The sequence below is a fragment of the Ranitomeya imitator genome, chromosome 5, assembly GCF_032444005.1.
Source record: "Ranitomeya imitator isolate aRanImi1 chromosome 5, aRanImi1.pri, whole genome shotgun sequence".
In the NCBI taxonomy this organism is placed as follows: Eukaryota; Metazoa; Chordata; class Amphibia; order Anura; family Dendrobatidae; genus Ranitomeya; species Ranitomeya imitator.
The window spans coordinates 441,809,397-441,827,251 of record NC_091286.1 but is presented as its reverse complement, the minus strand read 5'-3'; the positions used below and the strand labels follow the sequence as shown (position 1 = coordinate 441,827,251).

At 41.6% G+C, this 17,855-nt stretch overlaps 1 protein-coding gene across 1 annotated transcript in view; it reads left to right on the top strand.

Moving 5' to 3' along the window:
• Nucleotides 1–17,575, top strand: part of LOC138638125 (probable cation-transporting ATPase 13A4) — a 234,021-nt gene extending 216,446 nt beyond the window's left edge. The window contains exons 27-30 of the mRNA XM_069727154.1: nucleotides 1,187–1,359; nucleotides 3,799–3,887; nucleotides 4,308–4,388; nucleotides 7,265–17,575. Coding sequence (XP_069583255.1) covers nucleotides 1,187–1,359; nucleotides 3,799–3,887; nucleotides 4,308–4,388; nucleotides 7,265–7,513 — 592 coding nt within the window. The 3' untranslated portion in view covers nucleotides 7,514–17,575. The remainder of the gene's footprint in view (nucleotides 1–1,186; nucleotides 1,360–3,798; nucleotides 3,888–4,307; nucleotides 4,389–7,264) is intronic.
• Nucleotides 17,576–17,855: the final 280 nt, after the last annotated feature.

The following is a 17,855-nucleotide window of genomic DNA, read 5'->3' as shown; positions in this document are numbered from 1 at the left end:
AGTCTGTTTTCCTCAATTTGGAAGGTCAATTTTAACCCTGTATTGTTGATGTTCAGGGTTGAAATGAAGCCCTGGAAGGTTTCTTTGGTACACCTCCATAAAACAAAAACATCATCGATAAAAGTTACACACAAATCAATATTTTCTGTGTAGTCCTGGTGGGTCTCAGTAAATATGATGGTATCCTCCCACCATCCCAGGAACAAGTTGACAAAGCTGTGCGCACATGGATTTCCCGTGGCAGTGCCCCTGAGCTGGTGGAGGATTTTACCATCAAAAGAAAAAAAGTTATTTCTCAAAACAAAGTTGAAGAGGGTCACCACCAACTCATTGTGGGATGTATATTGGTAGCCTCAGTGTGTAGTTAAAGGAGCTCAGTTATAGGGCTCACTTTTACCATTTACCTCCAATGGGTTGTGACATGAACGGTCATACCTGAGACACTGGTCTCCTGCCACTGCAGGGTCCATGTACACACTCTTCCCACTAGTAATTTTCTATTTCTGTTTCCCTGATGAATCCCCTCCATTGGGGAGGAAACGTGTAGGGAGATTAATCTGTTTACATTGATGGTGGGTAACCTGTAGCAGTTGAGACTTGGGGACTATCCTTGTGAGGACAGGAGCAATGCATGGGCATGACAGGGAATAAGAGAGAAAAAAATCACCCCTATACATACATTCATTGCTTCCGTTTTATGTGAACCTGCTATGAACAACATTCTTCATATGGGTGAGAGCAAACCATTTTTTAATGAGCACTGGTTGAGCACTAGCACTTTTTTCTATGTTGTGTCTGGAGTAATCATTTAAAGATTAGTCAATTAAAGGTTATGTTTTATTTCAAGCCTCAGTTGACAAAAGATCTGTGGTTAGTTTGCCAAGATATCTAGAACAACCTCTCTGCTGAGTTTCTTCAACAATTTAGTGAAAGTAAACCTAGAAGAATTTATGCTTTGATGCTGTATTGAAGGGAAAGGGTGGTTGCACCAGATATTGATTTGATTTAGATTTCTGTTTTGTTAATTCACTTTGCATTTTGTTAATTAATGAAAACATAGTATTCAAACTTTTATTTTTTAAGAGTTTTTACTATGCAGCATTTCTTTCACACCTGTCTAAAACATTTGCACTGTAGTATTTTTATAGTTTATTTGACCTATTTTGAGATCCATTCTCTTTTGCAGTGGATGTCTTACTTCGAATCACAGTGCACTGAACAATACTGTAGATGAGGCTATCTTGGTTAATCAAAATTTTTTAACCACCACTATGTGGTTCATAAGTGGGATGAATCTCATTATTGTAGAATTCGTATTTTGTAAAGGAAAACCTTTCAGAAAGCCAATCTACACTAACTGTAAGTATAAAATGTAACAAAGCATTAATTGTGTAATATTTGTGCACTGGATAATTCATTGTCATACTGCATTTCCCCATAATTAAGAGAGGGTCTTAAATTACTTTTGCTTTGAAAGATGGGTTAGGGTTTATTTTCAGGGAATGTCTTATTTTTTTCCATGACCAACATACACATTTATTCTTGAACCAAAAAAATCTATATTTATTCAAAAGCAGTATAATCAAGTCATTACACACACTGTACGTACACATGTATATACACACAAACACTACACATACATATTTATATACCCACACAGCACATACACATGTAAATACACACAAACACTGCACATATACATGTATGTATGGAGCGCCCGCTAGGACCCTGGGGTACTCAGGCCTGGTCCGTTGGTCATTAAAGGAGTGGTCACGGTGGCAAGGACCCGGTCCTTTGCACTGGGCATCCAAGTCAAAGGGAAGGTATTTAAAGGGGTTGTTTGAATAAAGAATGTTCTTAACGTCACCTGTGGTATTCGGTCAGGGATGATCGACGCTGCTTAAAGGGGTCCACTAGGCATGATGTTACTGCAGCAGGGATGGTATGGCTTCCCGAAGGTGAAGCTTGATCCCCAGGGCTCCCGGTGTAGTGGGTAAAGATGACAGATGGTGTAATGCCGGAAAGAATTGGAGGACACAAGCTTGCAGTCTCATTACCTTTTACAAGTGGTATGTAGCCACAGTCTAGGGTACGGATCACAGGTGATGGTGAGGTCCAGCCAGTCTGGAAGGGATTCGGAATCCCTCAAGCCAGGTGGGGTTGGAGGCCTTCCTTACTGCGCTGTGTTGAAGTCTCTTGCTGCCTAAGGCTTCACGCAAGGTCCTCACTTTCTCTCTGTCCTATTAATAGGACAATATCCATATGGCAGGCAACTCAAGCCTTTTTACAGGTGTCCCTGGTTGCGGCGACTCCGAGCTCTATTTGTTGCTGTGCCTTCGGATGTAATGGTAGACAGGCAACCTGAAATCTCCTGCCCACTGGTTTCTGCTGTGGGGCATACAGTTACCCCCACAACCTCGGAATTCCAGCCTCTGGTTTCTGCGCTTGATCCTGGAGTGAGCCACTCGCAGCTCCACTCCAGTTTCTCTCTCTCTTTTCCTTTGCTCCTTCTCTCCTCACAGTCTCCTACAGACTGCTCTGTCTCTCTTTCTTGCCAGGAGCTGCAGAACCTCGTGTCTGCACGGCTCCAGCTCTCCTCACAGACTCTCCACTCTTCAATCCTCTATGACAGACTCCTCTTACAGACTCCTCTTACAGACTCCTCTCACAGACTCCTCTCAAAGACTAACTAACTCCTCCCCAGCCAGAATATATGTAGGGAAGCTCCCCTGAATCCGGTTCTAGAGTTCCCCCTTATGGCCTGGAATCAGAACAGTGTTGTATGTACATGTCACCTGTTAAAGGGATCCTTGCCACTTCCAAGCATGGCATCACCCTTCCCATAAGGAAGGCAATACCACTGTAACAATTGGCTTCCTGGGGTGTTACATATACTCACACACACGCTGCACATACAAATGGTTATACACACACTGCATATACATACCAGCCTGTCTCCTGTTGAGATCCTCTAGATTCTAGACATATGACCATGAAGTCACCAAAGATCCTTAAGTAGTCTTAACCTGAGGGCCATTAAAAGAGTGAAGACCTTGGACAGTTTCCAAATTCCCCACCTGACACTGGCCCCTATTGCCAGCCTGTCTCCACTTCAATTCCTCTAGACTCCTGCAGTAAAGTAGTTTTAATCTCAGAATAGAAATGCTGGGCCCTCCTAAGAGAGTGAGGACCTTTGGTAATTTTCCTGTTTGCACTCCCTCTTATGCCTGCCATGACTGTGATGTATTAGGGCAAATTTTTTGAACAGGGCTTATATTTCAAACATACTCCAAACATCCTATAAAATCATACTTGGGCTTATTTTCGATGTAGGTCTTACTTTTGGGGAAACACATGCATGTGTACAAGAGCCCATCAACCTCCCCAACTGAAAGAGAAATTTATGCTCACCTGGCATCCAAGATGTATTACCTTCAAAATTAATGTTATAATAGTAGGATTATTTAGATTTAGAAATGGCTGATAACAGATTACTTTATGATTGGAGCTATTAGGAGTTATTTAGTTGATCCATAATGGTATTTACTTAAGCACAATATAGTACTGTATTGTAGGTATTAGATTTTATTTGATATTTTTACATATTGAGTAACGGCTCCCATGTAATTCTTTTTATATCTATTGATTTTTGGTTACAATATTCCAAGCAGGAGGTATGTACATTATATCTTCTTATTTTACAGATCAACAATACCACAGTTGTTCTAGATTGAAATCTAAAGTACTAATCTCCATTCTAACATTTCAACGTCTTATGTTTCCATTTTTTATTTGTAGATGTGTTTACCATAATAATGATTGCACAACTGATTGCCTATTTATTTGTCTATTTTGCGAATATTGAATCCGTGTATCATAATATGCAGGTGAGAACCACTTTTAAATTTGACTGTGCACTACTGTATCTATTTTTTGATAAATGAATTATGTTCCTTAGATCTGTAGCTATCTCTGGCATATTTTCAAATATATACATATATACATATGCTTATGTATGCTATACATGTATATATATGTACACACAACTTGAACTATATATATATATATATATATATATATATATACACATGTCAATAAGTTCAGAACAACTTATGTTACTGTACAGAGGCTATTCTGCTTTGTGTTGTCTATCCAACTTCTACTAACTAAATATTATTTTGTTCTTTACTGTGCTATAATCTTATTGTTAGACCCTAATTAGGCCAGCAAATGACATAAGTGACAATTGTGTTAGTTGCTAGAAAAATGAAACATATAATATCAGTCTTGTTTATTTTCCTACTCAGCTTGTCTGCACACCATATTACTGGAGGTGGAATACAATAATAATGGTGGCTGCTCTGTTTGTGGTTTCATATCTAGTTGAGGTAATATTTCTTATTTTAGTTATTTTAACACCGTGCAACTATGCAATTATATATGTTATTTTATTGCTATTATTACTGTTGGTTTTAAATGGACATATTTTATCAGGGATGTACATAGAAATCATGGGGCCCTATAGCAAAAGTCTTCATTGGACCCCCTATTGAAGCCCACTTAGTGTTCCCACATACCAACAATCCCCACACAGTATACTTGCCCCCCATAGCCATTCACATAGTATAATGGCCCCATAAAGAGTCTTCAACATATTATGATGGCCTTATAACTCAATTGCTCTCCACATAGTCTGATGACCCCACAGATTCTCCTCCACATAGTATGATGACCCTCAAGTAGCCCTTCACATAGTGTGATGGCCCCATAAATAGCCCTCAACATAGTATGATGTCCCCATAAATAGTCCTCCACATATTATGATGGCCCCATGAATAGCCCTCCCCATAGTATGATGGCCTCATAAATAGTCCTTAATATAGTATGATGACCCGATAAATAATCATTCACATAGTATGATGGCCCCACATAGTGCTCATTGATTTAAAAAATAAATAAATGATCACTTCTTCTCATTCCCCCTTTGCACTAGTCTCTGTAGTCCCTCCTCCATTATTGTTTTCAGCTGTATCTGTATTCAGGATGCTGGCCCTGAGCACCCCAGGCTCACAGGCCCCATAGCAGCCGCATGGTCAGCTGCTATTAGTGGTACGCCCAGTGTCGGACTGGGATGCCAAGGGTCCACCATTAACCAACTCCAGGGCCCCATTTTTCAGCTACATGCAAATGTGACATTATCCTCAATCACAAATGTATCTAACAATAAACTGGGTAGATTTTTAAATGAATACGATGCCGCCTATGTCTGTACATAGTGATTCAAGAATATAGTACCAAGTACTGCTCACATAAGAGGATGGTGGTCCACTCCTGCACAGGGGCCCACCGAAGGATTATCCTGTTCTCCTGAGGGCCAGTCCGAGCCTGGGTACACCACTGTATTTTGTAGTAATTTGTGCTGGTTTAAACTGACATTAGTTTTCCAGTATTCTGGAGATGAGATGTTTTTGATTAGCAGTAGTGATGAGCGAATATACTCGGCACTCGACATTTCCCGAGCACTCTTGGGTGTCCTTCAAGTATTTGTACATACTCGAAGATTTAGTTTTCAGCGCCGCAGCTGAATGATTTACATCTGTTAGCCAACATACGTACATGTGGGGGTTGCCTGGTTGCTATGGAATCCTCACATGTAATCAAGCTGGCTAAGAGACGTAAATCATTCAGCTGCGGCGCTGAAAACTAAATCTCCGAACACTTACAAACACTCGGAGGACCCCCGAGCGTGCTCGGGAAATGTCGAGTGCCAAGTATATTCGCTCATCACTAATTAGTAGCAATGGTCAGTCCTTGCTTAGGTTTATATTCCTTTACTGCATTTCAACAAAACTTCTTTATACTTTCTACAGCTCAAATTGGCTATTTTATTGTCTTCCTTTAGCATCCACTGTTCTTTTGCTGTATGAAAGCAATTTAATAATTATAGTGGAACGAAAAAGCACAGTTTACATGTTCCTGTGACACACAATAAATATGCCAGATAGAATATTTAGATGAATAAACTGTTCACAAAATACATGTGTGCACCTTGGAGAAAAAACTAAAAATAAAACAAAATAAAAATACAAAATAAATCTTCACATGATTTCATAGCATAACCTGTTATTAAAAATAAATAATAGTTCCTAAAGGATACATGTCCACATTTGAGATTGGTTTATTTTATTGCTATAATGAATACAGAAACCTGTGCATAAATGATATAGATTCCTTGTGGAACATTTATTTTACTTAAATATACATATTTTTGGCAATTGGGGTTCAGTAAAAGTTTTGGACCATTTGGCTTCTGCAACCTCTACGTACCACAGTGCATAGCATATTGCAGAATGGGTTTATAATTAAATTCAAAAATGAGCTCAATTTGATGCAAGAATTTGTAGTCTTTATCTTTCTTCTCTGGAACTGTATTTTAAAATTATGTATAACCGCATCAAAATGGAGATTTGTTGTGGACATATTATCTTCCAAGGTAGTTTAGGAGAAGGAATGTAAGGGTTACAAACCCTTTGTCAGAACTCTGATATAGATAGTGCCATTACATCCCACAGTTTACTATGTATGTTGTTGTGATAATTAGAAGCCAGAGAAGTCAAAAATCGTTTTGAAAAAATATTTTTTGGGTCAAATATATGCATTTAAGCAAACTAAAATTGCAGGTGCAAGAGAGAGCTCACTACATTTTCTGGTTGTGCGGAGAGCTGGGAACCTTGTGACAAGTGGGTGCAAGATCCAGCCGGTGAAGAAACACATGGGAGAAGGAGAGGGAGAGCAGCACTTGCATCCAATAAATACAATATTTTTTCAAATTCCATTAAAATGAACAATGTCCATAGAAAACATAAAAAAACTGAAAATTGCACCTTAAATTGATAGCAGGCAATAGGGAAATTGTCATTTTCATTATATTTTTTTAAAATGTATAACCTGAGCCAAATAGAAAAATGCAATACTATTTTGGGACATGGTTCTCAACTACCTATGATACAAAGATTGTTCCCTTTATACAGCGCACACAGCTAAGTATGTGCACCACAATGTTACCACTAGCGGGAGCAAACTCAAGTTGTATTCATACTTCCCTATAAAGTGGACTAGGAATTGGATAAATCTGTATTTAGATAGTTGCAGCCTTGTCAAACACACACAGGGATAAATGTATTTTTACATATCTGTGCACATATAGAGACAATCTATGGATGCAAGTCAAGCGGTAACAATAATATATTTCACTATCTTACAGGAAGGATTTATTGAAAACCGAAGACTGTGGCTAATGATAAAATCATGTTTTAACTACCGATCAAGGAGTCAATATAGAGTGTTAGAAAGAGCTCTGTGTGATGACCCAATGTGGCCCCCAACAAGCCAAACTTACTACTCTAACCAATCAGAACTTGGAAATGATGTACAGAAATGTGTATATGACAACCCAATGTTTGTTGGCGAAACGGAGAAAACCCTTTACAATGGAACTGAGCACCAACCATAATCAATGGCTACACTGCACAGAGCGAAAGCAATGCCAAAAATCTGTCTGCAGTTGGACTTATTTGCACATATACAAAGAGGGTTAGAAAAGACTTGTCGGCTTTCCCGATATGGCGGTTTTACCAAATACCAGTTTGAAGCATCTTTTTTTCGAACATTGGTTTGTGCCATCCTTCTTATATTTCCTTTTAGAAATTAATGGATTCATTGACAACTAGGAGTTACCACTCCCCTTGTCAAACGGTGTGTCTCCACAAAGTTTGATATTGTAAGCTCTGATTGGACAGTGTCAGACAATGAAAGAACTGATCGGTAATTGGTAACACTTAGCTGTCAATTTCTTCATACGAATGTTTAGTAGGACTGACAAAGATGACGGTTCCTCTTACCAGCAGACAAGTTTGAACATTTTTCTTACGACATTAAATAAACAACATTTTATAGTATTTAACTAATAAGGAATAAGCACAAATGTGAAGGTTGGAAGGAAAGAGAGACGATACCGTAAGGTGGTACTAAAAAATGCACAAAAATGAATGAGGGCCTGATTATGGTATGATATAGTGTTATGTGTCTTTGACAATTGTTTGCAAACTCAGACGAAATAATGTGATTATGTAAGTAGCAGACAAATTACATGTGAGAGCTGTACAGCTGCCCAGGATTCCATTAGATAGAGGGATTAACTGTCTCTTTGATAGTAGCTTTGTACTGTATGCTAGATATTTTCTGAATGGACTCAACCAATTAATATTATAGCCTACATTACTGAAGGTTTAGAAAAATTTAAAGCGGCACTATGTCATAAGCCGTAAGAGAATAAGGGGCATATATAAAGTACTGTTCTTGCCTCTGAGCCCTCTGCTGTCTTCATCTGCCCATGGCTGCTTTATCTGCAAACCTTTTTCACTCCAACATATGTACAGAACAGCTGTCAACTTGTAGGAGACATCACTATGCCCCACTTTAAGACCAAGTGCGGTTTTTGTAATGTCACTGAAATTATTATGTATATCATAATTATATATATTATTATATAATTTTGTAAAGTCATTGAGTTCCTCTCGCTTGTGAAGCTAAGCTTATATTGTGTCATCATTAAAATGTATTAAAATCTACTGGTTCATGTTCAAGAAATTGCTCACTGCCCGTTTTCCTTGATTGACAGTGCTGCCTTTACAACAACCAGTCCTGCCTCCATTAAGACTTTGCATATTTGTTGATAGCACGAGCGCTCCCAAGCTCCTTAGGTTCAAGGACACTTTGCTACACATTCAGGAAAAGCTGTGGATCAAATGGCGCATGCGCAGAAAAAACTGTAAGCAGCATACAGGAAATGGGTGCTTTTGTGCCAGACTATTTGTGCTTGTGGGATTTTTCAATGGAAACAGTGCAGGGTTCTGTAAAGACAGTGGTTTAAATTAAGGAAGCCAGAGGCAGAGATACATGAATGTGGGGAAACTATTTACCTCCTTTGCATGCAAGAAGTGTTTCTTAAAATTGAACCAAATGATTTTAATACTAAAACATGAACACAGGTTCTGCACAAGTTTGACCAAAGGTTATTTACTAACAGATTTATTTTGGGCCATGATATGACTAATATCCAGTATTTTTCATCAGTCTTCCCCTCTTCATGTTCATGCTCCATCTGTAATTTTCAGTTGTCTATGAGCTAGTGGGTTGAAACTAGATACTATGATGTCTCACATACACTGTACGCGCCGAGATAGATATTTCTGCTCTTTGTGTAGCACACAGGCAGATATGTAATAACCAGGCTGAACGTTCCCTGCTATCCACCCCCACACGGTGTCCGCAGCCGAAGGAATTATGACACACACCGGTCTTAGATATAACTGTTGCTTTTACTTCAGCAGGAATGGGAATTATAACTTGGAACAAATAAGGAACAGTCTCTCATGGAAAGTCCACGGCAATTACAGTTCACATTTAGATGCTGAGATGTGATTGGGGTCTGGAGCTTTAAGAGCACTCAACAGTGTCTTTTGGTAGTTTACAGAAGGAGGTAGACACAGCAATTAGAGGTTACAGATCTGTACTTGTGGTTAACGCCACAGTGTGTCATGGCACGTGCACAAGTACTTATAGGTGAATGTAAATACTGAGGTAATTCCAGTCAGAAAGACTTTAGAATGATGTCACTTATAGGTGAACGTAAAAAACTGAGGTGATTCCAGTCAGAAAGACTTTAGAATGATGTCTCTTATAGGTGAACGTAAAAAACTGAGGTGATTCCAGTCAGAAAGACTTTAGAATGATGTCACTTATAGGTGAATGTAAAAAACTGAGGTGATTCCAGTCAGAAAGACTTTAGAATGATGTCTGTAGAGGTTTTAGAGAGGGAACCCAGGCTCTTAGGCCTGCAGGAGATCTTGTATTGAAAACCGTCTCCACACGTGTTCTGCTCTCCCTGAGACCATCCCTCAGACTAAAGAACATAGACTTGCCTGGAAAACAGCTCCTCCTATTAAATGCAGGGGATAATGTAGAGGGGCAGTTTGAGAGTGAGCTGTAGTGTGCAGAAGCTACTCACAATACATGATTACTTAAAAGGAAGGACACACTCTTGACTGGGTCACTACAGATGCAGCAGCATGGAAGATATTATATAACAGTACTGAGCAGTGTAGTTGTGAATCCAGCACTAGAGTGAGATAAATCAATTGCTGAAAGCTGCAACAGTGATCTGTTTCTTCACCTGTGTCAGTATCTCTTCCTCCTCATCCCCTCTCCAAAGGTTCTACTAGAAACTGTAACCGGATAGACAATTTTCATTCAGCTGACAGTCCATCTTGATTTGCTGATAACTGATTTGAACTGTTTTTCAGAATAAATGATAAGATTAGGAGGTGGGGTGTTAGCGCAACCTGTTTACTGTATTATTTAAGATTTAATTTACTGTTCTGCTATTTATTTAATAAAAATATTGAAAATATGTTTATACTAGGTACTTTTAAACTTATGCTTAATAACTGAATAAAATCTACATTTTAAATTTCAGTTTTTATTTCTTTATCTAATGTTCTGGTATATAAAGATACTGTATATCTGTATGTATCAGCATACTATGTGCCTGTGAAAAGGAACAATATCTTTAAGGCTTTAGGCTGAAAAAATGGTCCCATAAATAAAAATATAACTAATAGCTCACTGTTAGTGTTTCTTCCTCTCATACACTATGTGCCAAAGACCTGTGTGGGAGAGGTTATTTACTACTGGAAAGCGCAGTGTCTTTTGTGGTTTCTTCTACAGCAAATGAGAGACATTATAGAGGACAGTAAGAGCGCAGATCAGCAAGTGCATCTTTCTACCTCTTTCTGTAGCGGTCTGCCTGATCTTGCCCCAAAAATCTATAAAAGCCACTGAAATCCTATAAAAAGGAAATGCAGTTTGGAACTTAGGGTCTCATTTGCATGTGATCTAATATGCAGTGTTGGACTGTGTTGCCAAGGGGGGGTCTACAAGTAAAGTAGGTTGTAAAGGCCCACTCTTCAGCTACATGGAAGTGACACGCCCACCAGGCCCGTGGGGTACTTGGAACCAGGTCGGACAGTTCTTTGGGGAAGTCACGGGGCCATTACCTGACTCTGTGGCCCTGGCTGTGCCCTAAAATGGGGAATATGTGTATGGGATTCAGCATAACGCCACCTGTGGTGTTCGGCAATGGATGGCTGACGCTAAAGGAGACTGCTGGGGCTGATGGTGATGCAGCTGGGATGGTTTTGCTCCCCACAGGTGGAGCGGTGCCCCAGGGCTACCGGTCCCATTTATGTCAGGCTTCATGTACCTTGTGGTGCAGGACTCAGGGTGCAAGAGATCACTGAATGACACAAGGGCTGTAGTTTTCTTTTCCTTTACTTGATGGTTGATAGTACAGACTGTGGTACTGGTAACAGATTGTAATGGAGAGCCGGGCACCCTGGAAGCAATTTTTGGATACATCTGGCCACGTAGTACAGAGGCCTTCCTTCTATGCTGTCCTCCCTTTTTCCTTGCTGCCTAACAGCTCACCCTCCTGCTGCTAACTGTCTCTCTGTTTTTAAAAACTAACCATTGCCCACATGGCAGGCAGCTCGAGCCTATCACAGGTGCTGTTCTTCTGTGTTGGCTCCAGGCTCTGGTATGCTGCTGTGCCACCAGGTATTAGATCAGGCCAGGAGACCTGCAGTCCCCTGCCCTCTGGATTTAGCTGCCAGGACTTCAGTACTCATGCAACCACGGACTCCGGTATCTGGTTTCTAGCGTTCAGCTATGAGGCGAGTTTAATCACAGCTCCACTCCCCAGGTTCTGTCTACTTCTCTAAAACTGACACCTGGTAAGGGGACCCCTCCTTGCCTCCAGGCATGACATTTCTCCCTGTGAGGGAGGCAATGCCACCGTGGCAATCGGACTCCTGGGGTGCTACAGAGATATTACCTGACACATAGAAGGTGGCTGTGTTTGTATGCAGCTTTAGCAAAACATTTTGCACTTTTGGACGACGGCACTGCCACTGGGTCCCTCATAGTACAATGAAGTGTCTCTGGCGGTGGTGGCGCGCACCCAACGTCAGACACACCGTTGCAACATGAGGGGCCCTGAGCCTGTGCCGCCGGCCGCAAGAGAGTGTCCCCCCAGCTCAAACAGTGCTCTACCACTTGCAAAATTATCTCTCACAGCTCCACCAATGTTTAGTCTATGCGCTGAAATCCTTCAATGCCTGGCACAGACAATACCAATTTGTTGACATGTATGATGCTAGTTAAAATAGTCAGGGGCCGTGTCCTATAATTACACCAGTAAATACTTTGCGCCAAATTACTATGTCTGAAAGTCAGCAGAGGAGCCCACCCTTGTACCTAAGTATGCCACCCTTTTCTTTTTTGTTGTTTTGCGAAACATTAACATCTATTTATTTTTTAGGAGTATTAACTGTGTCAGACACTCCTTCCAATTGTCCTCCGCTGACCACACCAATGCTGCCCGTGTAACCCTACCACATAATTGAAGCTGCATTGAGCCTATTTTGTTATTTTAGGCCTAGTAATTCTGTCTGCTGTCCCTCCATCCAATAGTCCTCCACTGACCACACCAATGCTGCCTGTGTACCCCTGGAACCTAATTAAAAGTGCATAGAGCCTACTTTTTTATTTTAGGCCTACTAAGTCTGTCTGCGGTCCCTCCTCCCAATAGTCCTCCACTGACCACACCAATGCTGCCTGTGTACCCCTGGAACCTAATTAAAAGTGCATAGAGCCTACTTTTTTTATTTTAGGCCTACTAATTCTGTCTGCGGTCCCTCCTTCCAATAGTCCTCCACTGACCACACCAATGCTGCCTGTGTACCCCTGGAACCTAATTAAAAGTGCATAGAGCCTACTTTTTTAATTTTATGCCTACTAATTCTGTCTGCAGTCCCTCCTTCCAATAGTCCTCCACTGACCACACCAATGCTGCCTGTGTACCCCTGGAACCTAATTAAAAGTGCATAGAGCCTACTTTTTTTATTTTAGGCCTACTAAGTCTGTCTGCGGTCCCTCCTTTCAATAGTCCGCCACTGACCACACCAATGCTGCCTGTGTACCACTGGAACCTATTTAAAAGTGCATAGAGACTACTTTTTTATTTTAGGCCTACTAAGTCTGTCTGCGGTCCTTCCTTCCAATAGTCCTCCACTGACCACACCAATACTGCCTGTGTACCCCTGGAACCTGTTTAAAAGTGCATAGAGCCTGCTTTTATTATTTTAGGTCTACTAAGTCTGTCTGCGGTCCCTCCTTCCAATTGTCCTCCGCTGACCACCCCAATGCTGCCCGTGTACCCCTACCACAGAATCGAAGCTGCATTGAGCCTATTTTGTTATTTTAGGCCTAAGTCTGTCTGTGGTCCCTCCTTCCAACAGTCCTCCGCTGACCACACCAATGCTGCCTGTGTACCCCTGCAACATAGTTCTAACTGCATTGAGACTAATTTTTTTATTTTAAGCCTACTAAGTCTGTCTGCGGTCCCTCCTTCCAATAGTCCTCCACTGACCACACCAATGCTGCCTGTGTACCCCTGGAACCTAATTAAAAGTGCATAGAGCCTACTTTTTATTTTAGGCCTACTAAGCCTGTCTGCGGTCCCTCCTTCCAATAGTCCTCCACTGACCACACCAATGCTGCCTGTGTACCCCTGGAACCTATTTAAAAGTGCATAGAGCCTACTTTTTTTATTTTAGGCCTACTAAGTCTGTCTGCGGTCCCTCCTTCCAATAGTCCTCCACTGACCACACCAATACTGCCTGTGCACCCCTGGAACCTATTTAAAAGTGCATAGAGCCTACTTTTTTATTTTAGGCCTACTAAGTCTGTCTGCGGTCCCTCCTTCCAATTGTTCTCCGCTGACCACACCAATGCTGCCCGTGTACCCCTACCACATAATCAAAGCTGCATTGAGCCTATTTTGTTATTTTAGGCCTACTAAGTCTGTCTGTGGTCCCTCCTTCCAATAGTCCTCCGCTGACCACACCAATGCTGCCTGTGTACCCATGCAACATAATTCTAACTGCATTGAGACTATTTTTTTTATTTTAGGCCTACTAAGTTTATCTGCAGTCCCTCCTTCCAATAGTCCTCCGCTGACCACACCAATGCTGCCTGTGTACCCTTGGAACCTATTTAAAAGTGCATAGAGCCTACTTTTTTATTTTAGGCCTACTAAGTCTGTCTGCGGTCCCTTCTTCCAATTGTGCTCCACTGACCACACCAATGCTGACCGTGTACCCATGTAACCTTTTTTAAACCTGCGTCGATCCAACTTTGTGGTGTAAGGCCTACTAGCAGTGTATGTCTGTGCCACTCTATACAGCTGTCCTCTTAAAAAAAATGACCTGCAATTGTCAGGTTTTCAGCCTATCGGAATTTTAAAACTGCAGTGGGGCTACTAGTTTGGTTGGGGCCTACTAACATGTCTGCCGCTCCAAGGTGTTCTCCAGGTTGCCTTTCCTGACCTTCTATCTTCAGGCTCTCGTTAAGTAGGTTTTAATATTAGACTGCATTTGGGCTACAAGTTGGGTATGTGTTGTAGGGACGGTGTCTGCCGCTCCAAGGTGTTCTCCAGTTTGCCTCTCCCTTGCTTCTATCTTCAAGCTCTTGTTAAGTAGTTGTTCAAACAACACTGCATTAGGCCTACAAGTTGGGTCTGGGTTGTAGGGACGGTGTCTGCCGCTCCAAGGTGTTCTCCAGGCTGCCTCCCCCTAGCTTCTATCTTTAAGCTCTTGTTAAGTAGTTGTTGAAACAACACTGCATTAGGCCTACAAGTTGGGTCTGGGTTGTAGGGATGGTGTCTGCCGCTCCAAGGTGTTCTCCAGGTTGCCTCCCCCTAGCTTCTATCTTTAAGCTCTTGTTAAGTATTTGTTGAAACAACACTGCATTAGGCCTACAAGTTGGGTCTGGGTTGTAGAGACGGTGTCTGCCGCTCCAAGGTGTTCTCCAGGTTGCCTTTCCCTAGCTTCTATCTTCAGGCTCTCGTTAAATTGTTTTTAATATAACATTGCATTTGGCCTACTTGTTTTGTTGGCCCTACTAACGGTGTCTGCCGCTTCTTGATGTTCTCCTCCACTGAACAAACCAGTGCCGCCGGTTTACTTCTGTTAACAATTTTGAACTGCATTATCCTACTTACTGATTTGGGCCTACTCACTGTGTCAGCCTCTCATTACAGTTGTACTCCACTGAACAAAGCAATGCCCTCTGGTTAGTCCTGTTACCAATTTTGAACTGCATTTAGCCCACTTTATTATTTGGGCCTATATCTGTGTTTCCTCCTCATCCTGCCCATTGCCCGGCCAGTGATAGATGAGTCTGCTGGTACATTGACCCATAACGCTACATTCCTCGTGCACGCTACACAGCCAGAATGTGACCCTGCTGAAAGTCAGGTTCCCCTTCCCGCATACCATACTACCTTACACGGGAACATAGAGGAAGGTGCAGATGAAAGTGCAGGTTCCTTCATCAGGTGGGGGGGAATACTCGTTGGCGACGTCACTGGCACAGGGCCCCTCATAGTACGCAAAAGTGTCGCTGTCGGTGGGAGGCGCCCCCGCCGTGCAAACACACCGCCGTACTTTGAGGGGCCCTGTGCCAGGGCCAATGCCAACGAGTGGGCCCCCCCTGCTTGCTCAGGATCACAGCACTTGCAAAGTTGAAATACTTACCTCTCCCTGCTCCACTGCCGTGACGTGGTCCACATTTCCTGGGCCCACTAAATACTTGAACCAGCCCTACCCCCCACAACTTTAGCCAAATGACCCCCAATTTCCAATGCCTAACTATTATTATAAGGTAAACTAAGATTGACAAGCTTCAGTAACAAGAATATATGTTATTGCCATTAAAATGGGCACTGTAGGTGTTTTCCTGGCCTCCACTCACTGCCGACTATGCTTCCCCATTGACTTGCATTGGGTTTCGTGTTTCGGTCAATCCCCGACTTTTCGCGATAATCGGCCGATTTCACCCGACCCGACTTTTGAGAAAGTCGGCAAAAGTCGGGTTTCGCGAAACCCGAAACGATCCTAAAAAAGTAAAAGTCGCTCAACTCTCCTCGTAGCATCTGTTTACACACCATCTTCCTTTGTATTTCTTGTCCAAGTCGGTGCTCTCTCTTATGTTACAGCTTTGTCACACATAAGCGCCGTGGTTTTTTGTTGTTACATTTAAACTTGTAGTCTATTGCTGGACATACGGTCTATTGTCCACATGCTGAGACTAGCGCATGCGTATTCACCATCACTTTAGGTGCAGCGACATTATTCCTGTTCTGTACTAATTATATGACCAAATAAGTTGATAACTGATCTATGATATGTGCTTAGTCATGATTTATTGACTTCCTTTGTCCTTTAAAGCTTTACTGGAGGCCTTTTGGATTTCCTTTATGCGCAGGCGCCGTTCCTGTGTATCCTTGTGTTTACAGGTTGCTAGGCGCGATACACTTCCGGCACTTGATTGCCGATGTATGCGGATGGACTGCTGTGCATCTGCGCACCAAAGTCACTAGTCATAGCAGTGCCTATGCTTCCACACATGTTTCGTTGCTAAGCGCGAGTAACTTCCGGTACTCGGACGCCGGCGCGTGCACATTTACTATTGCCTCTAATATGACGGTGCTACATGCCTGCTTCCACTCCATGCAGCCGAGGCAAACAGCACAGCTGTACCGAATGTTCTATTATTGATTAAGGTATTTATACACGGGCACTTCTGGTGGAACAGCACCCCTGACGAAGCCACCACCGTGTGGAGACACGCATTGGGTTTTCGCTTCTTTTGTGCCTGTTCTAGTTAGTATTGGGTAATTATACCCAACTCTTTGTGGGGATATGGCAAGGGCTGGTGTTGTGCATACATGAATCTGGTCTATGTATATTGTAACAGCATGACTCTGTTTGTTGTTTATCTGCATGTTTAGGTATTGGGGTACTTAGGGTTGCCATGTTTTGTGCACACTATATGATGAAGACCATTGTGGGTGCATAGTTTAATATTTCACTTGTGTGTACTTAGGTACTGTTACTGCTTGACGTGACACATTTGTCCCATACTATAGGTTACTTGATTGTTAAAGGTCCTTTGGTCATACTTAAGACCGTAAGGCCTTTTGCTCACAGTCTGCTACACCTCGTGCACAATTGTCCCTCTACTACAGCGTTCGTATTTAGATGTGCGGCCATATGTGTATTGCTTATTTATATGTATGATTTAGTTATTTTTTGTTATTTTGCATACTTTTTGCACTCTATGAATATGCTGTCCATATAGGAGCTTAAGATAAACTCATTTATTGCTTCCCCCATCTATCTTGTACAGGCACTTGCATTATTACAGGCTTAGTGTATTTAAATTGTTTTAAAATGTTTTTAAATGTTTATGTCCTGTGTTACATTATAATAAAGCTGTGTTTCTTGGTTTAAATCCTTGCTGTTTGGTGATCCCCAGCGTGTATGGCCTATTCTGTATCTTGTTTTTTGTGCATGTGCATTCTTTAGGTCTAGGTTGGATCCCAATTTTTCATTTTCTGTGGTGCCCCCATTAATTATTATTTTAGTAAAGCTTACATACACAGCATTTTGTTTTTCCTCATTTGTGATGAATTTATAGGGCAATTTATATATATATATATATATATATATATATATATATATATATATATATATATATATATAGCATGTTCTATGTATGGTGTTTTTCTGGAATTTTCTCCATAGGCTTTTCTTCACCTCTACAGTCAGTGTGCCTCAATCTTATAAGATCTTCTGCAATTTTACCTTTGTTGCTTATTATATCAGTGAATG